Raw genomic sequence first — 25,727 nt, 5'->3', positions numbered from 1 at the left:
GAGAACAAGCAATACCGGTATACGCTGGTTTACGCTGAAAAGGGAGGAGCTTGATAAAATCGTTCATTCGCAGTAATTTCCCATGACAAATAACGACGTTATTTCGACAGAAAACCGATGTTGAGAAAGAGTCCCTAAAACGTCTTTTTTTCTCAATGACCATATACGGAAAATGACGACGTTTTCGTGTTTGCACAGCCAAGCTATTTCATAGGCTACACATGTTACACATCAACTCCAGCATATAAAACCATTCCGTCACTTGCAGCAGCACCACACTGGGTACAACTCTTGACAATGGAGAAGGTAAGTTGTTTTCTGTATGTTATACATTTAAAGATAAGGCTAAGTAAATCACATTCTGCAAGGGAACCTACACTATGTGGGAGTATTTAAGGAAACCCTGAGCCTAGAGCTGGAAAGGAGGGGAGTATAGGCTACTACAGCTGAGAAAGGGATAATAGTTGAATGAAGGTGAATGTTTTATTAAAAATATATTCTGGGATCTGTACGAGACACAATGTTTACCGTTACCCACATGCTTAAGATTTATACTTTGGCTTCAATGTCGAATTTCCTTTCCCCACTCAATCCGTTAAGAGTTTTTTTATGAACATTGCAGATTTTATGTTTACTTAGGTGTCTGTCTGCTGAAATTAGTTCTGTCTAAACTGAACTTTAATGAATCCGTATCCCCACTAAATTAACGGTCCCGAATTAACTAGGTGCCGGGCAAAAGAAAGTATACACCTATGTTTGTGTGACTTATATGAAACAAACAAGAAATGGATATATTCGATGGGGATGTGTTTGATACGGGTAACTAGTTGTGTTTCTGGCCTGACGTTTTCAGTGTTTTGACAACTTTTTTTCAGCCGGGTAACGTATTGATAACGTGTGTAATGTTTGGGCAAATCCAATTTTAAGTGTTACCTTCTTTTGCTGGGAAGTTTACCTTCATTGATCAGTAACTGAAATCTGTCTGATGCGGACTTCTTTTATTCTGAATTACTGATTGAAATTATGGGACAATGTATTATTGCTTTCAAATTCGGAATTAATGTTTATACATCTCCGTCGCGCATCCAGAAAGCAGTTCTTCAACTTAGATTGAAGTCGACAAAGGCCTTGACTCAAATGTAACATTATATCATGGTTAATGACTAATGGAGGAAAATAACTCTTTGCCAAATTACACATACTCCAGTTTGTTTTGTTCCAACCGGCTTGTGGGGATGTATACCTACTTGTTGGAATACATATCTACTTGTTGGAATATATATCTGCTTGTTGGAATATATACCTACTTGTTGGAATATATATCTACTTGTTGGAATATATAACTACTTGTTGGAATATATACCAATTTGTTGACATATATACCTACTTGTTTGAATATATACCACCTTGTTGGAATATATACCAATTTGCTGGTATATATACCTACTTGTTGGAATATATACTTTCTTGTTGGAATATATACCTACTTGTTGGAATATATACCTACGTGTTGGAATATATACCAATTTGTTGGAATATATACCTACGTGTTGGAACATATACCTACGTGTTGGAATATATACCAATTTGATGGAATGTAAAGGTGACGTTTCGGTATAGATCCTTATACCGTTGTCAAGCAAGACTGAATGAGGATGTTGTTGTTGAATTAAGTGTGTAAGAGGTCGCCTTCTGCCAAGGCAATTTTGGCTGACTGAATGAGACTGACTGATTTATGGGTTTTACGTCCGCTTCGCATTTATTGCATTTCGCGGACGGGGTAGGTGGGGAAGTCAATCAGTCATATTGGAGATTTAACGTGCGCTTTCCGACTCAAGCGTATTTCGCACACGGGGTTGCACTTATACTATTGGGATAAAAAAAAGCGTAATGAATAAGTAAAGAAGTGCAACCCAAACAAATGTAACTTTTACAGTACTAATCTACTAATGGGGTGGTGGTGGTGGCGGGTTGCTGTGGCCTTGGTTTTTTCCTTTTGAGGCTTGGTCTTTGCCTTGGCTTGGACCAGAGGTCTTTTCCTTTGACCGCGTTCAAAGGTGTTGGAAAGGGTTGAGGAGTTTGACTTGTACAAAGTCTTGAGGGAGTAGTCCCCAACCCGGTAAGCCAGCAAGGGCTCCAGGATGGAGACAAGCTCCCTCGGTAGTGACAAAGCGATGTCTCTCATTATGGCTAATGAGCTGGAGAGCAGGGAAGGACACGTGTGCACGATGCGATGTCCAAGCCGAAATGGGTGGGGAAGTAGAGATATTTAGATTAAATATGAAAATCACCATACCCAAAAAAGCGGTGTGGGCTTGTTGTTGGCGCCGGCTGGCTTAACGACTCTATTGAGTTAGTGTATGGTTAACTGGGGTTATAGGCACAGACGTCGGAGAGGGCGACTTTTGTTTACTAGGGCATAGTTATGTTGTATAGTTTTGTTTGGGAGGTTCTAAAATCGATCTATAAGGTCGGCTTTGATGTTGAATTGCGTTATTGCATCGAAGATGTAGATAGGGTTGGAAGGGTTGAAAAGTAGTGTGATGTTTTGTTCATAGTTAGGAGGGATAGCGTGATAAAGTTCGGAGTGAAGGGTGTTATAGAACGGACAGCTGTTAAAAATGTAATACAAATCTTCTGGTTGATTACAATATTTACATTTCCCGTCCGGGTGTCTGCCTTGTTTGTGTAGATAGTGGTTGAGGTTGGTATTTCCGCTGATGATTCTTGATATAATATTGTCCAAATGGTTACAGCTGTTATGATTGCGACATTTGAGATTGTATTGAGTAAAAAGTGTTTTGAGCCATTGCGCGTTAGTGTTTTGGATTATATTGTTGTAATTTTGAAGTTTTATATAGACTGTTTAAATTTGTTCTTGATCTCCGCTTTGGAGGTATGGAAATAGATTTCTAATGAGGTCTGTTGGGCGGCTATATTGGCTGCGATGTGTGCTGTGTTATTACCTGGTATATTTGTGTCCCGGGGCCCAGAGTAGACTGATTTGTTTGTTGTTGTTGTAAAGTTGGTTGATGAGAGTAATAGTGTTGTTGATGAGGTCCGGACGTGTTTTGGAGTATTTGTTTTGAATTTGTTTGAGTGAGGTTAGTGAGTCTGATATAATTAGAATTTTTTGTTGGTTAATTGTTTTGATAGCGTGAACTGCTGTAAGGATTGCTAGTAGTTCTCCTGTGTTATTGTTAGTGAAGTTTTTATAGTGAAAGTTTGTGGTGACGGGGGTCTGTGTGTATTCCTAGTCCTGTTTTTCCACTGGTTTGGGATGCGTCTTTGTAAATGTTAGCGTGTGTCGGCCAGTTATTGTGGAGGTGTCTAAGGGTTGCTTCGGCCTTTTTTGCAGTTGAAGTGCCGGGGCTTTGTATGAAAAGTTCGTGGAGCATAGTGTCAACTGGGGGGGGGGGGGGGGGGGGGGGGGGATGGGAGGTCGGCCATGTATTGAAGGGAGGGGTGTGTGTGTGTTATATTGCTTAGATTGTGGGTGTGTATTAGCTTGTGTAGGTGGGTCATGTATGGGGCTTGGTCAGAGGATTTATTGAGTTTGTGTGCTGTTTGTTTGTTAAAGTTGTTATATTTTTGTTTGAGTATTTTAAAGATTGGATTGTGTTGTGCCCCAAACCAGTAGTTGAGGATTGTCTGTTGTATTCTGTGTGTAATGGAGAGAGTGTTGGTCATGAGTAGTAGGGCATGGTGTGAGGTACCAGTCCTGGTGCCGGTGGCTATTTTGAGGGCCTTACATTGAATTGATTTTATTTTGTTGTAGTCAGTAGTTGAAATGCTGCTTAGGACCGGAGCGGCGTAGTCGATTTTGGATTGTATGAGTGTTTTGTAGATGTTGAGGAGGGTTTGTTTGTCAGACCCCCAATTGTTACCTTAAATAGCTCTCATTAAGTTTAAATCTTTTTCACAAGAGTTGACCAATTTTGATATATGGGGGCCCCATGTAAGAAGTTGGTCAAATGTAACCCCTAGGAACTTAGCTTCTTTTTGGTTTGTAATTTTTTGTCATTAAGGTGAAGTTTGGTTGTATTATTTTGCATATATTGTTTTTTGAAGAGCATGCCAATGGTCTTTTTGGTGTTGATTTGGAATCCCTAGTTGGAAGCCAATTTTTGGATATTGTTTAAAGCAGATTGCATTCTGGTTTTTAATAAATTGATGGAGGCCGAGGAGGTCCAAAGGGAAGCGTCATCTGCGAATTTTGCTGTGGTAATTTTTTCTTTATTTTTGGAATCTGAGAAGATGTCATTTATCATAAAATTGAATAGTATTGGCGACAAGATGCTTCCTTGTGGGGTACCATTTTCAATGGGGTGTGTGTCGGATAGGGTTTGATGGGATTTAACAGTGATGTGTCTGTCAGTTAGGAAAGAGTGAATGAAGTTTAGTATTCTCCTATTGAAATGATTGTTTTCGAGTTTTTTAAGGAGGCCGTTACGCCAAACCATGTCGAAAGCTTTGCTGAAATCTATAAACATGGCCAGGGTGTATTGTTTCATTGATTGTACTGTCCTAATGTCTTGTTCTAGGTGGAGAATGTGGTCTAATGTTTGTCTGTTATTTGTGAAGCCGCTCTGGTCTGGGCTTATTGGTCTGTTTATGGAGATGTGATGCTTAAGTCTATTATTGATAATTGATTCAAGGATTTTGCATATATGGGAGGTTAGAGATATGGGGCGGAAGGAGTCGGGGTCATTGGGGGGTTTGCCCGGCTTCAGGACTGGAATTATTTTTGTGTGTTTCCAGGTTTGTGGTGTTGTGCCTGTTGACCATATTTGGTTGTAGAGTTGTAGTAATAATTGTTGTATTTGAGGTGTGATTCTATTTAGTGTTATGTAACTTATGTGGCTGAGGCTGTGTTTTTGTTATGGATGTAGAGTGCTTGGGGAGATGGGCTAAGTCGGGGCGCTCGTCGTGGGGTGGGTGGGTGGGTGCTTTTTGATTGTGTAATGGAATGGGAGGGGGGGGGGGGAGGGGGATATTTGGCGGTGCTGCTGGTCTTGGCAAAGTGGATAGCTATATGATTGGCTTTATCTTTATTGGATGGGCAGTTTTTGAAGTTGGGTTGGACTGATTTTCAAAATGTCCCTTTTAGTGATTTAAGTTTGTTCCAGGTTTTTCTTGAATTATTTTCGCCAATTTTGAGGGTATTGCAGAAGAGCTGCCAGTGTTTTTTTCCTGGCCGATTTAATAAGCTGTTTCGTATGGTTTCTGAGATGAATGAAATCAGGGATTTTTGTTTTATCCCGTTTACTTCTATTTAGGGCTCTTTTCCTTAATTTTCTAGAGTTTTGGATGTCTGTATTCCACCAGGGTTGTGGGAAGGGGCGGGTATGCTTTGGCTTGCGATATCGAATAGTGTGTTGGTAAGGTTGGTGTTGAATGTGTCTATGTTGCTGTTTTGTATTTTTTTGGGGTCGGTTTGGTTGCATAGTTTGGTAAAGAGTTGCCAGTTGGCTTTCTGAAAATTGAATTTTATTTGCTGGGTGGTTTCTAAAAGAGTGAGTGAAGGGGGATTTGGAGAGAATTTGGTTTCGATTTTAATGATCACTGCCCCAGGTGTTGTTATTAACATCCCATAATAATAATAATAATCTGTTTGTTATTAATCATAGGTCGACTGCGGTAGGGTTTTGTAGCCGGGATATTGGGTATCTTGTGGGTTGGTTATCGTTAAGTGCATTGAGGTTTGTCTTGTCTATCCATTCTACCAGAAGTCTCTCGAATTTATCAGTATAGTTTTAAGTTCCCCATAGCAGGCGGTGTGCATTAAGGTCTCCAAGCATGATGGTGTTGTCATAGCGACTGATTTATGACTACCATTGTCTGCAGTACATTTTACTCCAAGGGCAAATTACCCTGTAGCCATGTCTCAATAACTTAATTGCCATTACGTTTTAGGCGCTAAGCCCCGTTGTTAATCCTCACCAACATTTCATTGTATATTGACTGACAGCCAAACTGGGCTATTTTATAACTTCCCTTTAAATACTGTTATTTATAGTATGACATTTATTGCCTTAAATGTTCATCCCCTGAGTTGTGTTGGTATGTCACCACCGGAAGTCCCATGTCCTGAGCAACGTCATTGTATTTCCATTGTTCAGTACTATATATGTGCTACCATTACACAGAAACTTGGGTGTTAGTCAGGCTTGGTATTCCGAGTGCTGGCATAGGGACGACCTCGAGCAGGATGTGCCGCTCGTAGGAAACGCTCTGAGGTGAGCTGGAGCTCCACACACCTCTTGTACGCCTGAGCTGGAAGGTCTGCTCATTGCTGTTTGTGTTGTCAGAGCAGGTATTCCGCTCATTGTGCAATTGTTGTTTATTGTTAACATGTTGTGCATAAAGCGTTCCGGGACAGTGATGTCGATTTTGTCCTTTATTCCCCCAAGAGCTAGTTCCCCGTCAACATGCGCGTTGACAGTGTTTTGGGTGATGTGCTTGGACAGAATCTCGAGGTCCTGGTTTTATTAGATAGATATTTATTATTAGACTGAATTAGGAACATTGTACAGAATATATATAGTAGGTGGAGGATTAACAGTAGAGGATTAACAGTAACAACAATTGCATACATGAGTGGGATAACATGAGTATATATAAGTAATGGCAACAGAAGGATAGGACTGTCACAACGTGATGGACAGACAACACATAGGGGGAAGCCAACGGGACATTTAGCCATGTAAACAGGATACGTTTGTATAGGTGTAGTGGTTATTGTTTAATGAGTTCATAGTAGGCGAAGGGGAAAAGAAATATGTTATCTGTCCGTGATGCAAAAAACTGATTGTCATTGTCTCTGCACAGCGAATCGGGATTCTAACCCACAATCATAGGTTTCTGGCGGACCCAACGGACGCAACTCTGCACAGCGAATCGCGGCCCCCTGTCATCATGAACTGAAGGGCAAAAGGATCTATGGTCCTCAGTTGATTTCTCTGTATGTTTGATTTATAATATAATATCTGAAGTTAGGAGTATTATATAAAAAAAGGAACTGTACTGACGCATTATCAGCGCTGAAAGAATATTTGGAGATAGTTGTATTTAAAAAAATATAACTTAATATAAAACTATGAAAACTAAAAAACCCAAAACAATTAGCATAATATACAACTGATGATGGGTATCCTAGACAGATTATCTTTAGAAATAAATTTATTAAGATTTTTCTGCTCAAATGTACAACATTTCAAACATGGCAGGGGTCATGTGGTTGCAAATTCATCTCGTGTCCAAGTCTTCAATTCATTTTTAGACAAAATTACTGCCACAGAATACTTTTTACAAACAGTTGGTTAAATAGACATAATAAAATTTGTCAACATTTCAATTACATAAAAACTTTTCTTTTGCCCCTCAGTTAATGTATTGTATATCTTTTTGGTTCGTATTTTCATCCGATACTGCTGCTGAGAATTGACAGAAAACAAATCTCACCACTTATGTCAATTACTGGTTTGCCTGCCTCGATGTTTTTTTTATACAATGTAATTGCTTTAATTTTGAAGCAGACTTTCAATTGTTCCAAATGTTGATTCTTCAAGGTTCCGATGATTCTGCTGCTTCTCCTGCTGATTTGTCAGTCGTGCTTCAGCCAGGGTAAGTTGGTTACTGTCGCTCACACGTATCACATACATCTTGCCCTATTGACGCTTAAAGTTTTATTCTATGGAATAACCATAGATTGAATTAAATCTTTAGCTCTTCAAAGTAAGTTGAGTACGAAATATTAGAGTCCAGGTATTGAATCAGAAGTGCTCAAAGATATGCATTATTATGATAAATGAATGGTTATAGACCTGCTGTTATATCCCCATATCGAAAAGAAATCGGATTCAAACCTCTTGAACAAATTCAGGTGTCATCATTCGTGGGAAGAAAAATGTGAAGTTTCAGCTACATTGATCAGGTGGTTTCTGAGGTGAAGAACATTACGATGGCAATATCATTAAAATCAGATCTAAGTTCTCGCTGCGGATAAACAGAGATCTGAGGACATCCCATTACGGGTTACGTCAGAACGACCTTTTATCCGACCAAGATCGGATTACCGGATCATGAACGTGACAGTCGGAATGCGTTCATACTAAATAACGCCCGGGGTCGTCCGGAAACGTCCGGAAACGTCCGGGGGCGTCAGGAAGCGCCCGGGCAATGCCAGGGAGCGTCCGGGAGAATGATACTAAATAATAAAGTGTATTCTCTATAATTCTGTTCTTGTATTAATTATACAAAATAACATATAGCTGGAAAAAACATTACAAACACCCCTATTCTTTTTAAATTGTGAATCTGCAAAGCAAATACGATTTGATTTTATTCGAACTGACGAGGTATTCGTAACGTGGGCTTTGAAGGATACAATCTAAATTTGCTTATGGAACAAAAAAATGTTCCTTTATAGTGTCAAATTCTGTATAATATTCCATAACTAATACTGAAAGACAGACGTTTTCAAAAGTTCATGCGTGACGTTTCCGGACGCCCCCGGACGCCCCCGGCCGTTCCCGGGCGTCCCCGGGCGTCCCCGGACGATAAATAGTAGGACCCGTCGGAATGTATTATGAAATCATGCAACCTTGGAAACGTTAACACGGGATATTCCGAACGACAGTTACGGCCCGTACGACTGATTCCGTCACAATTATCTCTCGCTTCAGTGGGATAAACATTACACGGACGAGGCGTAGCACAGTACGTAAGGAAACACTGTTATACACTCTCAACCATATACACTCTTCAAAAAAAGAAACGCACAGGTAGTGTGTATTTCATTGAACCTGACTACACAAAACATTGGGTATATAAATTGGATATATGTTATTGGAAAAGGTGACCTGATATTCGACAAACGGTGCGTTAAAACGCAGCCATTGTCGATTTGCAATGTCTTTAACGGCATTGTTTTCACACTTGTTAAAAAAATGTCATGGAGGAAAATAGTAAAGCAAAGTGCACGTGCAAGCTATAGCATTTATAACTCGTGGTAGTGGCAATAAAAAGGCAAGTATATGCCAATAATTTGTCATTCAATTGTCAACATTTTTCCAAGACTCAGCGCTGCCGATTGGAAATTGGCCACAGCACGTATCCAAAGAGTGGAATTGCAGTCTTCTCTTGCAAGCCACTTCAGCGTCCACCACAGCACAATGTGCCGCCTTTGGGACCGATACACACCGTTCAATTCAACTGCAGACCGTCCGAGAACCGGCCGACCAAGAGTTACCACCCCTGCATAGGATCGCTAAACTCGACTGTTCCACCTACGTCATCACAAAGCCACAGCTTCGAAGACTGTAGGACGCATGGTTTGAGGAGGATATCGGACCAGACTGTCAGGAACCATCTTAGCGAACCATCTACATCTACAGCCTTTTAATTTGAGAAACTGGAGACGAGTGTGGTTTAGCGATGAATTACGTTTTCTTCTTCACCGCCGAGATGGAAGACAACTGGTTAATCTTTGTCAAAATCAGCGTTTTGCCTACATTGTGTACGTGAATTCGACAATTTTTATGGCGGTAGTGTCATGGTTTTGGGCCACATCCTACACTACGAGATCTGACTTGATTGTGGTTCAGGGAAATTTGACATCGAATCGCTGCATGAATCAAATTCTTCAACCCTAAATTCTTCCAATCATTGACCGCCAGAGGGATCTGTTTCATCAGGACAAAGCTCCAAGCACACAGCTCGTGAAACGGTAGACTACCTTCATGATGCCAACGACCCGTGAAGATTCCGGGGTAGAATAGGTCTTCAACAACCCATGCTTGCCCTAAAAGGGGACTATGCTTGTCGTAAAAGGCGTCTAACGGGATGGGGTGGTCAGGCTCGCTGACTTGGTTGATGCATGTCATCGATCCCAAATGCGTGGATCGATGCTCATGATAATAATTACTGGATTGTCTGGTCTAGACTCGATTATTTACAGACCGCCGTCATATAGCTGGAATATTTCTGAGTGCGGCGTTAAACAACAAACCAACCAACTAATCATAATGCAAACCTCAACGTTTTGCCCTGGCAGTCGTGATCTCCACATCTCAACCTAATCGAACACCTCTGGCATGAACCCGATCGACGTGTACGTCAACGTCAGAACACGCAGCAGACACTCCCGCAACTGGTCAACGCGTTACGAGCAGAATGGCGCAGAATTCCGCAGGACAGAATTCTTTGACTTATCCAGTCAGTGCCGAGAAGATGCAGAGGCGTGAGTGCTGCCCGGGGCAGTCACACGAGATATTGAGTTCAGCGCAACCTTGTAGCTTTATGTGACATGACAATGAACAGTTTTCAAAGCCTTTGTACAACGACAACATGCGACTATCGAGCTCCAAAATGTCATATTTGTATCTATGATATTAAACAAAATATATCGTCTTTATGAGGTACAATATATTTACTACAAATCTACCTGTGCGTTTCTTTTTTTGAAGAGTGTATTAGACACTCCTTAACGTCCTTTTGTTCAATTTTCGAAATTTTAATCGAGAATTGTGTCAATATATTTTTCAACTAACTTCTTATTTTGATGGCTATCTAACCCACCACGTTTCAGACCAATGGTCATATAATGTTTTGAGGAATTGTTTTACGAAGAGAAATATCAAAGATGGCTGGCTGCATATAGAATATATAGATATCCATTGAATTCACTTGAAACCCTTTATAGCAGCAAACACCCTCTGCGTCCACTGAATCCATGAAGCCATAAGCACCTGAAGTTCACAAGATCGGTTCGACAATTGTACAGTTTGTGTATCATAGTTGGTCCTATCGACCAGACAGTATCTGGATTCACCTGTGAAAAGGCGATGTCGACAACGCCCAACCCGCCAGTGGCGATACTGATTTACCCACAGCATCCTTAGCTAGCGAGTGTGTAGAGACAGTGGAATGCGTTGTATACACTTTTCAACAACCCATGGGGGCGGTCGGGTAGCCTAGTGGTTAAAGCGTTCGCTCGTCACGTTGAAGACCCGGGTTCGATTCCCGACATGGGTACAATGTGTGAAGCCCATTTCTGGTGTCCCCCGCCGTGATATTGCCTGAATATTGCCTGATATTGCTAAAAGCGGCGTAAAACCATACTCACTCACTCACTCACTCAACAACCATGCCACCAACGGGATCGGGTGGTCAGGTTCGCTAACTTAGTTGACGCATGCCATCTTACCCAAATGCCCATACCAGTGGTTATGATGTCAGTCACTGGTACAAACAAACAAACAAGCACACACACAAACATATTTCTGGGCACGTCACTCCTTTTAAAGCAGTAAACAGAACTGACTGATACTGACTTGAGCTGTGTCCTGTGTGATCCAGATCCGTGTGAAAACTTCACAGAAATTGTCAACATAAATGGTCGACGCCCCTTCGAAGACGTAGATCTCGATATCGATGACACACAACTGCGCCCGGGGTGGTATGCGGCCCCAGTGCAATGGAAACTGTTCAACCGGGACCCTGGAACTGGCAATGAGTGTGGCGCCGTGTACCCGATATACAGAAACTGTAAGTCATGTGTTTGCATGTTGTGGCGGCGTGTGACAATATAGTGGTGTGGTTACATGATGTGGTGGTGTGTGGTAGCATAGAGTGACATAGTGTGACGGTGTGTGACAACATGGTGGTGTTGTTACATGATGTGGTTGTGTGTGGTAGCATACAGTGACATGGTGTGATGGTGTGTGACAACATAGTGGTGTGGTTACATGATGTGGCGGTGTGTGGTAGCATAGAGTGTCATGGTGTGATGGTGTGTGACAACATAGTGGTGTGGTTACATGATGTGGCGGTGTGTGGTAGCATAGAGTGACATGGTGTGACGGTGTGTGACAACATAGTGGTGTGGTTACATGATGTGGCGGTGTGTGGTAGCATAGAGTGTCATGGTGTGATGGTGTGTGACAACATAGTGGTGTGGTTACATGATGTGGTGGTGTGTGGTAGCAAAGAGTGACATAGTGTGACGGTGTGTGACAACATGGTGGTGTTGTTACATGATGTGGCGGTGTGTGGTAGCATAGAGTGACATGGTGTGATGGTGTGTGACAACATAGTGGTGTGGTTACATGATGTGGTGGTGTGTGGTAGCATAGAGTGTCATGGTGTGATGGTGTGTGACAACATAGTGGTGTGGTTACATGATGTGGCGGTGTGTGGTAGCATAGAGTGACATGGTGTGACGGTGTGTGACAACATAGTGGTGTGGTTACATGATGTGGCGGTGTGTGGTAGCATAGAGTGTCATGGTGTGACGGTGTGTGACAACATAGTGGTGTGGTTACATGATGTGGTGGTGTGTGGTAGCATAGAGTGTCATGGTGTGACGGTGTGTGACAACATAGTGGTGTGGTTACATGATGTGGTGGTGTTTGATTAAATAGGATGACGTGGTTACATGGTGGAGTGGTTTGTGGTGATTCGTGGTTATGTGTAGTGATGTTTTGGGATGTATTGTGATGTGTGGTGAGGTGATGTTTTGTGATGTGTGGTGAAGTATGGTAAAGTGTGGTTGTGTGTGGTGGTGTGTGATAATGTGTGTTGATATGTGTTGATGTGTTTTGGAGTGTAATAATGTGTGGTGATATGTTGTTATGTGTGTTGACGAGTGGTGATGTGAAGTGATATGTAGTGATGTGTTGTGTAGTGAAGTGTAGTGATGTATGGTGATGTGTTGGAATGCGTTGTGATATGTGTTAATGCGTTGTGGTGTGTGTTAGTTTGTGTTGATGTTTGTTAATGTGTTTCAATGTGTTGATGTGTGTTGTGTGTTGATGTGTGGTGATGTGAAGTGTCTAGTGGTAATGTGTGTTAGTTTGTATTAGTGTGTAGTAATGTGTGTTGATGTGTAGTGATGTGTAGTGTCTAGTGGTAATGTGTGTTGATGCATTGTGATGTGTGTTGTTGTGTGTTAGTTTCTGTTAGTGTGCTGATGCGTGTTGATGTGTTTTGATTTGTGTTGATGTGTGTTAGTTTGTGTTAGTATGTGGAGATGTGCGTTGTTGCATGGTGATATGCGTTGATATGTTGTGACGTGTCTTGATGTGTTGTGATGTATGTTAGTTTGTGTTGATGTGTTGTGATGTGTGTTTATGTGTTGCGATGTGTTCTGATGCATTGTGATATATTGTGATGTGTTGTGATGTGTTGTGATGTGTTGTAGGTTATGTTGATGGGTGTTGATGTGTGTTTGTGTGTTGTGATGTATTGTGATGTGTCGTGATGTGTTGTAGGTTATGTTGATGGGTGTTGATGTGTGTTTGTGTGTTGTGATGTAGTGATTTGTGTTGATATGTGTTGTAGGTTATGTTGATGTGTGTTAATGTGTGCTGGTGTGTTTTGATGTATTGTGATGTGTTGTGATGTGTTGTAGGTTATGTTGATGTGTGTTGATATGTGTTGATATGTGTTGATGTGTTGTGATGTGTGTTGATGTGTGTTGATGTGTGTTGATGTGTTTTAGTTTATGTTGATGTTTGTTGATGTATGTTGGTGTGTTCTAGTGTGTGTTAGTGTGTGGTGATGTGTGTTGACATGCGTTGATGTGTGTTGATGTGTGTTGGTGTGTGATAATTGGTGTCAGTGTGTGGTGATGTGTGTTGACATGTGTTGATGTGTGTTGATGAGTGTTAGTTTGCGTTTGTGCTTGGTGATGTGTGTTGATGTATGGTGATGTGTTGTGATATGTGTTGATATGTTGTGGTGTGTTTTAGTTTATGCTGATGTGTGTTGGTGTGTTATAATTGGTGTTTGTGCTTGGTGATGTGTGTTGATGTATGGTGATGACAGAGTGACGTGATGTGATGGTGTGTGACAACATAGTGGTGTGGTTACATGATGTGGTGGTTTGTGATTAAATAGGATGACGTGGTTACATGGTGGATCGGAGTGGTTTGTGGTGATTCGTGGTTATGTGTAGTGATGTTTTGGATGTATTGTGATGTGTGGTGAGGTGATGTTTTGGAATGTTTTGTGATGTGTGTTGATGCGTTGTGATGTGTGTTAGTTTGTGTCGATGTGTGTTGATGTGTTGCAATGTGTTGATGTGTGGTGATGTGTTGCGATGTGTGTGATATGTTTTGATGTGTGGTGATGTGTAGTGCCGTGTGGTAATGTGTGTTAGTTTGTATTAGTGTATAGTAATGTGTGTTGATGTTTGGTGATGTGTTGCGATGTGTAGTGCCGTGTGGTAATGTGTGTTAGTTTGTATTAGTGTGTAGTAATGTGTGTTGATGTTTGGTGATGTGTTGCGATGTGTAGTGCCGTGTGGTAATGTGTGTTAGTTTGTATTAGTGTGTAGTAATGTGTGTTGATGTTTGGTGATGTGTTGCGATGTGTAGTGCCGTGTGGTAATGTGTGTTAGTTTGTATTAGTGTGTAGTAATGTGAATTCATGTGTGTTGATGTGTAGTGATGTGTAGTGTCGTGTGGTAATGTGTGTTGATGCATTGTTATGTGTGTTGTTGTGTGTTAGGTTCTGTTAGTGTGCTGATGTGTGTTGATGTGCTTTGATGTGGGTTGATGTGTGTTAGTTTGTGTTAGTATGTGGAGATCTGCGTTGTTGCATGGTGATATGTGTTGATATGTGTGACGTGTCTTGATGTGTTGTGATGTATGTAAGTTGTGCTGATGTGTTGTCGGTTATGTTGAAGTGTGTTGATGTGTGTTGATGTGCCTGATGTGTTGTGATGTGCGTTGATGTGTGTTGATGTGTTTTAGTTTATGTTGATGTATGTTGATGTTTGTTGGTGTGTGCTAGTTTGTGTTAGTGTGTGTTGATGTGTGTTAGTTTGCGTTTGTGCGTTGTGATGTGTGTTGATGCATGGTGATGTGTGTTGATGTGTGTTGATTTGTTGTGATGTGTGTTAGTTTGTGTTGATGTGTGTTGATGTGTGTTGATGTGTGTTGATGTGTGTTGATGTGTGTTGATGTGTGTTGATGTGTGTTGATGTGCGCTAGTTTGTGATAGTTTGTGGTGTTGATGTGTTGTGATGTGTGTTGATGTGTGTTGCTATGCGTTAGTTTGTGTTTGTGCTCGGTGATGTGTGTTGATGTATGGTGATGTGTGTTCATGTGTGCTAGTGGTGTGGTTACATGATGTGGTGGTGTGAGATAGCATAGAGTGACATAGTGTGACGTTGTGTGATAACATAGTGGTGTGGTTATATGATGTGGTGGTGTGTGGTAGCACAGAGTGACATGGTGTGATGGTGTGTGACAACATAGTGGTACTGTTACATGATGTGGTGGTGTGTGATTGCACTGATTGACATAGTGTGACGGTGTGTGACAACATAGTGGTGTGGTTACATGATGTGGCGGTGTGTGGTAGCATAGAGTGACATGGTGTGACGGTGTGTGACAACATGGTGGTGTGGTTACATGATGTAGTGGTGTGTGGTAGCATAGAGTGACATAGTGTGATGGTGTGTGACAACATAGTGGTGTGGTTACATGATGTGGTTGTGTGTGATTAAATAGGTTGACGCGGTTACATGGTGAGGTGGTTTGTGGTGATTCGTGGTTATGTGTAGTGATGTTTTTGGATGTATTGTGATGTGGTGGTGAGGTGATGTTTTGGGATGTTTTGTGATTTGTGTTGGTGTGTGGTGATGTGTGCTGATGTGTGTTGATGTGTGGTGATGTATGGTGATTTGTGGTGATGTGTGGTGGTTTGTGGTGGTGTGCGTTGGTGTGTAGTGATGTTTTGTAGTGTGTTGTTGGGGGTTAATGTGTTTGTTGGTGTGTGTTAGTGTATGTTGATGTGTGTTGATTCAGTGCGTGATGCGTGATGAAGTTTGTGATGTGTGTTGATGTGTGTGATACATGTGATGTATGTTGACGTTTGGCGAAGTGTGTGGTGATGTGTGTTGATGTGTGGCGAAGTGTGTTGTGATGAGTGCTGATGTGTGTTGATATGCTGTGGTGTGTGTTCATGTGTGCTAGTGGTGTGGTTACATGATGTGGTGGTGTGAGATAGCATAGAGTGACATAGTGTGACGGTGTGTGATAACATAGTGGTGTGGTTATATGATGTGGTGGTGTGAGATAGCATAGAGTGACATAGTGTGACGGTGTGTGATAACATATTGGTGTGGTTAAATGATGTGATGGTGTGTGGTAGCACAGAGTGACATGATGTGATGGTGTGTGATAACATAGTGGTGTGGTTACAAGATGTGGTGGTGTGTCTTATGATTCATGTATGGATCCACAAGCATCAGAGAAAATTGTATGGAATGATCATTACTCCAGTTTGTTTCTTGATAACCTGAGATATAATTTTACTGAAAACAAAGAAATGGTCCTTAAAGAAATTGATAATGCTATTGAAAACGCAATTAGCCACTTTGTCGACATTGTATTAGACTCTGCTAGCTGCATGAAAAAGACAATACGACATAATCCACATTTTGCCAATCACAAACCACTAAGTCTAGAATGTAGACAAGCGAAACGAGAAACACGTAGGGCACTTAGGAGATTTAGAACCCAAAGAACAGTCGCTAACAGAATTGTGTACTGTAAACAAAGAAATCATTATAAATTTTGTTGCAGAAAATTTAAATCCATTTCACGTAAGAAATCAGTTGAAAGATTGCATAGAAGCATAAATAGTCAATCTAGCTTTTGGAAACAGATAAGATCATTACAAAACAAACCCAGACAGAAGAATCATATAACGAAAGCAGAATGGCTGTGCCATTTTAGAGAGGTTTTTGCAAATGACAATGTTTTTTCTCCTCACTTAGATGATGAAAATGAACTCAGTTCTAATCAGTTTACAGATATTGATGCATTCATACTAAATTCTACGATAACTGAACATGAAATTACATCATCAATAAATAAGTTTAAAAAAGGAAAATCCGCCGGGCCCGATCAAGTGCTGATAGAAATGCTTAAATGTTCCCAATTAGATATTATGCCATTTCTTCATAAATGTTTCAACAAACTCTTTGATAATCATATATTTCCAAACAGTTGGTCTTGTTCAGAAATAGTCCCTCTACATAAAAAAGGCGATCCGAGAAACCCTGACAACTACAGGGGGATCTCATTAATAAGTGTTCTGGGGAAAATTTTTACCTCTGTTTTGAATAACAGGCTTACTAACTGGGCGAATATGAGAGATAAGATACCGGAAGTTCAAGCTGGTTTTAGAAAAAATTATTCAACCATAGATCATATTTTTACATTATATGCTGCAATTCAAAAATGTCTAACACGTCGTAAACACAAGGTTTACGTTGCTTTTATTGATTTTAAAAAGGCATTTGATACAGTTGATCGTTATAAATTATGGTGTTGTTTAAGAAAAGCTGGACTACAAGGGAAGATGTTTAATATACTACAATCAATGTATTCAAATATCAAGTCATGTGTACGTAGTGATTATGGTGTTACTGATTTTATCGATTGCCCATCTGGTTTACGTCAGGGATGTATACTGAGTCCTCTGTTATTTTCGTTTTTCATAAGCGAATTATATTATGAAATCTCAAGTAACGGCAAGCATGGTATACAGATGTATCCTGACATCCTTGAACTTCTTATGCTCCTTTTTGCCGATGATGTTATTTTACTATCTGACACTGTTATTGGTCTACAGAATCAGTTGAATGTACTAGATAAATATACTAAGGAATGGAATTTATCTGTAAATTTAGATAAGACAGAAATTATAGTATTCAGAAAAGGGAGTCCTTTAAATTTTAGGGAAAGATGGTACTTAAATGGACAACAAATTAATGTAGTTAATGGTTATAAGTATCTCGGCATAATGTTTAATTCAACACTAAATATGAACAAATGTGTATCTGACTTATCACTGCGAGGGAAACGAGCTTTACTTAATATAATGTCTGTTTCACATAAACTTGGAGTTATTACTCCAAAAGTATTTTTCAAATTATTTGATACTCAAATACAGCCAATTTTATTGTATGGATCTGAAGTGTGGGGTTACCGAAGATATGAATGTTTAGAAAGAATTCACCTACTGGCATGTAAAAAGTTTCTTCGCGTTGGAATAGCAACACCAAATAATATGATATATGGAGAATGTGGAAGATACCCACTTTATATTAATTCACAAATAAAGTGTTTAAAATATTGGTTTAATATCATCCGTATGCCAGAACATCGGCTTCCGAAAAAAGCTTATAACATGCTCTTTCATTTAGATAGTATCGGTAAGGTTACATGGGTATCGCATATTAGGACACTATTATTCTCACATGGATATGGGTATATATGGCTTAACCAATCTGTTGGTGATCAACATTTATTTCTAAATGATTTTCGTAAAATAGCAATAAATATGTTCTATCAAGGGTGGCAATGCAACTTGGAAAATAGTTCACGTTATGATTTGTACAGAACATTTAAGACTCTATTAGAGCCAGAAAAATATCTATCAGTTTTAACAAATAGTCACCTAAGAAATGGATATATTAAATACAGACTTGGCTTGTCAAAACTTATGATTAACTATGGACGGAATATATCACTTGAAAGAATACAAAGAATTTGTCCATTCTGTAACTCTGCAATAGAAGACGAAATACATTTTACCTTTGAATGTCCTTATTATGCAGAATTACGTACTAAATATATACCAGAATGTTTCTTATCTAAGACGAGTAGAATAGCTTTTGTTTCTATTTTGTCATCGAATGATGCCGATGTAATGTTTAAACTGTCTTTATTTGTAAAACATGGGATGGAACTACGAAATAACATGTTGAGTGGAAATTCATAATTTTAATTACCTCACCCTAGAAAGCCCTCATGATTATCACCGATTGTTAAATGAATGTTATATTTATATAATTTTTGTTGTATCTCCCAATCTGTAAATTCTCACCCACTGTATTTATCTGAACTTGTATATGGGCCGATAGCCTTTGATACAATAAACATCTTTGACTTTGACTATTAGCATAGAGTGACATGGTGTGATGGTGTGTGATAACATAGTGGTGTGGTTATATGATGTGGTGGTGTGTGGTAGCACAGAGTGACATGATGTGATGGTGTGTGATAACATAGTGGTGTGGTTATATGATGTGGTGGCGTGTAATTTAATAGGATGGCGTGGGGTGTGACAATAAAGTGGTGTGGTTACATGATGTGGGGGTGTGTGGTAGCATAGGGTGACATGGTGTGATGGTGTGTGACAACATAGTGGTGTGGTTACATGATGTGGGGGTGTGTGGTAGCATAGGGTGACATGGTGTGACGGTGTGTGACAACATAGTGGTGTGGTTACATGATGTGGTGGTGTGTGGTAGCATAGAGTGTGATGGTGTGATGGTGTGTGACAACATAGTGGTGTGGTTACATGATGTGGGGGTGTGTGGTAGCATAGGGTGACATGGTGTGATGGTGTGTGACAACATAGCGGTGTGGTTACATGATGTGGTGGTGTGTGATTGCAGAGATTGACATGGTGTGACGGTGTGTGACAACTTAGTGGTGTGGTTACATGATGTGGTGGTGTGTGGTAGCATAGAGTGTCATGGTGTGATGGTGTGTGACAACTTAGTGGTGTGGTTACATGATGTGGTGGTGTGTGATTAAATAGGCTGACGCGGTTACATTGTGTTGATATGTGTGATGTGTGTTGATGTGTGGCGAAGAGTGTGGTGATGTGTGATGATGTGTGGCGAAGTGTGTCTTGATGTGTGGTGATGGTGTTGATGTGTTTTACTGTGTTGTGTTTTGTGTTATCTGCCTTCACAGGACTAACATCATCAGGACACCATTACATGGCTTTCTTTATTTCATCAGTAGATTTAGTATAGAAAAGAAAGAGTGTTTTATTTCAATTGATAACTTGGCTGTTTTACTGACATCACAGTTTAATTTCAGTTAGTTCTAAAACTCTAATTCTGTTTGTTTCCAGCTAAAATTGGAGATACGTCTGTTGTGTGTGTTAGGTCGAATCGTCACAAATGTTTCAAGTCGTATGCCATCGAGACGAGGATGTGTGGCGGTAGAGAAATATATAATCTCACCACGAGCGTTAGTGAATCAGGATTTTGCTTTTGTAAGTCTAAGAGTACTACTTTACTACCTCACCACTCTAAACTGTCGTAGTGACTACACCCTGCGCATGCTCCCCCCCCCCCCCCCCCCCACCCCCCCTCTGCACTGTCATGGCAATGACGCCCTGGTTCTCACCCCCACTGCATTGTCATGGCATTGGCGCCCTGATTCTCACCCCCTCTGCACTGTCATGGCAATGGCGCCCTGATTCTCACCCTCTCTGCACTGTCATGGCAATGGCGCCCTGATTCTCACCCCCTCTGCACTGTCATGGCAATGACGTCCTGGTTCTCATCCCCTCTGCATTGTCATGGCATTGACGCCCTGATTCTCACCCTCTCTGCACTGTCATGGCAATGGCGCCCTGGTTCTCACCCCCTCTGCACTGTCATGGCAATGACGCCCTGCTTTTCACCCCCTCTGCATTGTCATGGCATTGACGCCCTGATTCTCACCCCCTCTGCACTGTCATGGCAATGACGCCCTGGTTCTCACCCCCTCTGCACTGTCATGGCAATGACGCCCTGGTTCTCATCCCCTCTGTACTGTCATGGCAATGGCGCTCTGATTCTCAGCCCTTGGAAACTGTCACAGTGACCACACTTCTATTCTCGACCCCAGCATCACTGTGCAATGACGCCCTGATTCTCACCCCCTCTGCACTGTCATGGCAATGACGCTCTGATTCTCAGCCCTTGGAAACTGTCACTGTGACCACACTTCTATTCTCGACCCAAGCATCACTGTGCAATGACGCTCTTATTCTCAGCCCTTGGAAACTGTCACAGTGACCACAGCTTGATTTTCACCACTGTGTAACTGTCATGGTAATCACAGCCTGATGCTAACCTTTCCAAACTGACATAGTGACCACGCCCTGATTCTTATTCCCTCCGAACTGTCACAGTGACCACAGCTTGATTTTCACCACCTTGAAACTGTCCTGGTATTCACAGCCTGATGCTTACCTCTCTTAACTGTCATAACGACAGCACCCTGATTCTCACCCCCTCCAAACTGACATAGTGACCACACCCTGATTCTTATTCCCTCTTACCCGTCATCGTGACCACACCCTGATTCTCAACCAATCTACACTGTCACAGCTAACCACATCCGGATTTTCACATGACCAAACTGACACAGTGACCACACCCTGATTTCCAGGCCTCGTAACTGTCACAGCGACCACACCCTGAATTTCACCTCCCATAAACTCTATTGATTTTCAAAGATTCGAAACTGTCATGGCAACTGCACCCTGATTTAATCCCCCACAAAAGCGTCATGATGTCCAAATAATGATTTTGCACCCCTTTGAAACTGACATAACGACCACAACATGATTGTCACCCTTTGAAAATGTCAAGTCAACCACACCCTGATTTCCACACCTTTGAAACCCGTCATGGCAAATCCACCATGATCTTAGCCCTCTGGACATTGTCATGGCAACCACATCCTTATCGTCATCCCAGCGGAGGTGTCATTGCCACCACACACTGATGTTCAACCTTTCAACTGTCATGTGGTCCAGGCACTGATTTTGAAACCTTCATAGCGACCACACCCTGACTTTCACCCCCTCAAAACTGTATTTGCGACCATACCAAGATTTGCTAGCGTTCAAAACTGTCCATGTCATGATTTGCGCCTACTCGAAACTGCATAGAGACAATACCCTGGTTCTGTCCCCTTCAAAACTTCTTGGCAACCACAGCCTGCTTTGGACCCGTTCAAAGTTGTCATGGTAACCACATTCTGATTTTCGCACCTTTGAAATTGTCAGTACGACCACATCCTGACTTCCACCCCTGCAAAACTATTATGGTGATCCGACACTGATTTTCCAAACTGCGAAATTGAAATGGCAATCACACCCTGAATTTCATCCCCTCAAAACTGTAAAAGACACCTACCAGAATTGTTTGCGTCCATATCTTGATTTCCATCCATTCGAAACATGTCATGTCGTTTACACACTGATTACCATCTTTAAAACCTATCATGGCGACCACACCTGCTTATCATCCTTTACAAACTGTCATGTCGTTAACACAGTGACTACCTGACTTTAATAACTGTCATGGCGTTCACACGCTAATTACCATCTTCAAAAACTGTCACAGCGACCACATTCTGATAATCTCCCTTTAAAAACAGTCATGGCGATTACACAATGATTACCAGCCTTTAACAACTGTCATGGCGTTCACACACTAATTACCATCTTCAAAAACCGTCATGGCGACCACATCCTGATCATCACGCTTTACAAACTGTCATGGCGATAACACAATGATTACCAGCCTTTAACAACTGTCATGGCGTTCACACACTAATTACCATCTTCAAAAACCGCCATGGCGACCACATCCTGATTATCTCCCTTTAAAAACTAGCATGCCGACCACCCCTTGATGATAACAATGGAAAAAACTGTCATGGCATTTAGATATTGATTAACAACCTTCAACAAACTCTGATGTATTTGCATAGATGCTGTCTTTGGCTCTTTTATTCTTATTTCAAAACACTTTCTGGAAACTAATTAAGCTTCATATTTCTTTTGGCAGATGTCACAGACTGTTTTCGATATAAACCTTGTGCAAATGGGGGCACGTGCTCGGAGCTATGGAATGGCTACAGCTGCGCCTGTCCACCTCAGTTTTCGGGTGCGAACTGTACAGGTAGGTTTCAGAATGGCCATGATGGAATGAGTTCGCATCAATGCATCTTTTAAGAATTTTTCAGCAATATGACGGCGTGTCAGATTGTTTTTGTTTGGTTGTTTGCTGTATGACACCACAGTCAGCAATATTCCAGCTTGATTATCACCCTTCAACAACTGACATGGCGTTTACACACTGAGATTAATCCTTTAGGAACTATCATTGTGATAATATCCTGATTTTCGGGCCGTTGATGCCTTATTTTTCAGCATTCGGAACTGTTATGTAACGATGCTCTGATTTTCACCCCTTCGAAACTGTTATAGCAACAACAACCTGATTATGACACTTTAAGAAGTGTCATGGCGTTCACAACCTGATTATGACACTTTAGGAACTGTCATGTTGTTCACAACCTGATTATGACACTTTAAGAACTGTCATGGCGTTCGCACACTAACTACCACCCTTTATAAACAGCCAATGCATCCAAACACTCATTAACAACCTTCAAAAACCTTCACTGTGTTCACACACTGATTGTCACCCTTCTAAAACTGTCATGAAGACTTTGCCCTGATTATCACAATTGCCGCCCCTATGAACAGTATTTCAGTGACACTAGTCATAGGAAGTGCACTCTTCACGATTGAGAACTTCTTTTGGTAGCGGAAGTAGTGGTTGTTGTTTTAGCAGCAAATGCGGAAGATGCTCAATACATTTAGTGTCAATAATAAATGCAAATTCCAAAATGCCCATATGAAGGAAAACCTTCGGTCAGAATATAGATATAGACGAAAGAAAATGTGGAGTGAAGGCTCGCCATAAAGTTAAAGTCACAAATATTTCTGCTGTACCTATCCTTTCATATTCTTTTGGGGTTGTTTATTGGCCAAAACAAGAAATTCGCGGTATTGACATCCTCACACGAAGAATCATGTCAGACAATGGAGTCAGCCATCCTCGCCCTTCCCTTAATCGCTTATATTTACAAATCTATCTATCTATATATCGTATCTATATACGTGTAACACTGTAACACACAACAAAGTCCCTTCATCTACCGACTTAGCACAATCATTACATATTGCACGTTTGTTTTCCAGTCTCCATTGACCGGAAGCTAGACATCCTGATTGTAGAAGATGTTTCACGCTCCATCGGCAAACCCAACTTTGACGAAATGAAACGATTCCAAGAGAGTATGGTAAACTCTACCAACATAGGCCCTGATGCTGTTAACGTTGCATTGATAGCGTTTTCTTCAAACGCTAGAGTGGTATTCAGATTCAATGAGCATAGCAACAACAAGTCGGGCGTTCTGGCAGCTCTCAAACAGCAGACATACGAAGAGGGTCCTTCTACAAACATTGGCGATGCCATCAAGCTGGCAACTAGTACAATTTTCAACGGCGACCGCAATGACGCTGACAACAAGGTCATCATGTTTACCGATGGGTACACCACAGGGGAGGACCGGGAGGCCATTGCTGCCAGTATTGGTGATCTGAAAGCCAAAGCTGAGGTATTTGTTGTTGCTATCTCGGAAGTAGATGCCAATTCCACAATCCACCTAATTGCTTCGAGACCTTCCAATATCTTCACGATTGGCTCCCCTGTAGCAGTCAATGCTATCCTACAGAAGATAATGGCTGGACCCGTCCTGTAACAGAACAGCTTCGCCCAGCCGCCCGGAAATAACATTTATAGGGGATGAAATAGCTGCACTAAATGTTATTTCGTAACCAATAAATGGTCTGCTGCATATGTTGCGAGTTTGTTGTTTCAAGGGTGATAAGTATGTGTGTGTGTGTGTGTGTGTGTGTGTGTGTGTGTGTGTGTGTGTGTGTGTGTGTGTGTGTGTGTGTGTGTGTGTGTGTGTGTGTGTGTGTGTGTGTGTGTGAAAGAGAGAGAGACTGTGTGTGTGTTTGGGGGATGGGTTGGAGGTTGCTGACATTTTAGTGAAGCAAAACCAACAGTGGCTTTGCTGAGTGGTTAGTGAAGCACAGCTAACAGTGGCATTGCTGACTGTTTAGTGAAGCAAAACCAACAGTGGCTTTGCTGAGTGTTTAGTGAAGCACAACCAACAGCAGTGGCATTGCTGACTGGTTAGTGAAGCAAAACCAACAGTGGCATTGCTGACTGTTTAGTGAAGCGCAACCAACAGTGGCATTGGTGACTGTTTAGTGAAGCACAGCCAACAGTGGCATTTGTGACTGTTTAGTGAAGCACAACCAACTGTTGACATGGCTTTCAACGTGTTCATTCATTCAATTATACGTTTCACACATTCACTCACACATTCTGTCTAGACGATGAACTGCATCGGCTGAAGAAATATCTAGTTAATGACGCATGCTAACTCACTCACTCTTCCTCTCGGTCCCTCACTCACTCATTCATATTCTGTCCAGTAAATGAGGCATGCTCACTCTCTCATTCACTCACTGTCTAGACGGTAAAACTGCACTGTCTAGGGAAATATCTAGTAAATGAAGCATGCTCACTCATTCACTCACTCAATCTCTCACATTCTGTTTAGACAGTGAAACTGCATCGTCCAGGGAAATATCTAGTAAATGAAGCATGCTGACTCATCCACTCACCCACTCACTCACTCACACTCAGTCTAGTAAAAAAAGCATGCTGACTAACTCACTCACAGGAGGGATGACAAGGTTTTAGCTACAGTAGGCCTAGTATCGTCACTAGCGGTTGCTCTGCACAAGCAGGTGAGCGCAAAACTACGCAATGCTCCTAACTAGACACGTCACAGTGACGTCATAGCTCGCCCCCATCGCGGTCGTAGTGTCGCCAGTCAAGACACTTCATGACTGGCAGTGAGATGTGTCACCCGTGTAAAGACGGGTGGGTACATTTTCAGTTTGTTCTTTTAGAATCTTTAAGGGAATATGATGAAACCAGAATAGTACATATAGTCAAAATGATGTACAATAGAATG

The 25,727-nt window shown here is 41.4% G+C and overlaps 1 protein-coding gene across 1 annotated transcript; it reads left to right on the top strand.

Moving 5' to 3' along the window:
* Positions 1-126: 126 nt before the first annotated feature.
* On the top strand, positions 127-24,522 carry LOC124121363 (von Willebrand factor A domain-containing protein 2-like). The gene is made up of 6 exons (XM_046484352.2): positions 127-306; positions 7,572-7,626; positions 11,362-11,550; positions 19,951-20,094; positions 22,670-22,783; positions 23,872-24,522. The coding sequence occupies exons 1-6, from the start codon at positions 298-300 to the stop codon at positions 24,432-24,434; spliced, it is 1,074 nt and encodes a 357-aa protein (XP_046340308.2). The 5' UTR covers positions 127-297; the 3' UTR covers positions 24,435-24,522.
* Positions 24,523-25,727: the final 1,205 nt, after the last annotated feature.

Source organism: Haliotis rufescens, unplaced genomic scaffold (genome assembly GCF_023055435.1).
Source record: "Haliotis rufescens isolate VD_foot unplaced genomic scaffold, xgHalRufe1.0.p SCAF_24, whole genome shotgun sequence".
Taxonomy (NCBI): Eukaryota; Metazoa; Mollusca; class Gastropoda; order Lepetellida; family Haliotidae; genus Haliotis; species Haliotis rufescens.
This window is presented reverse-complemented; position numbering and strand designations above follow the sequence as displayed.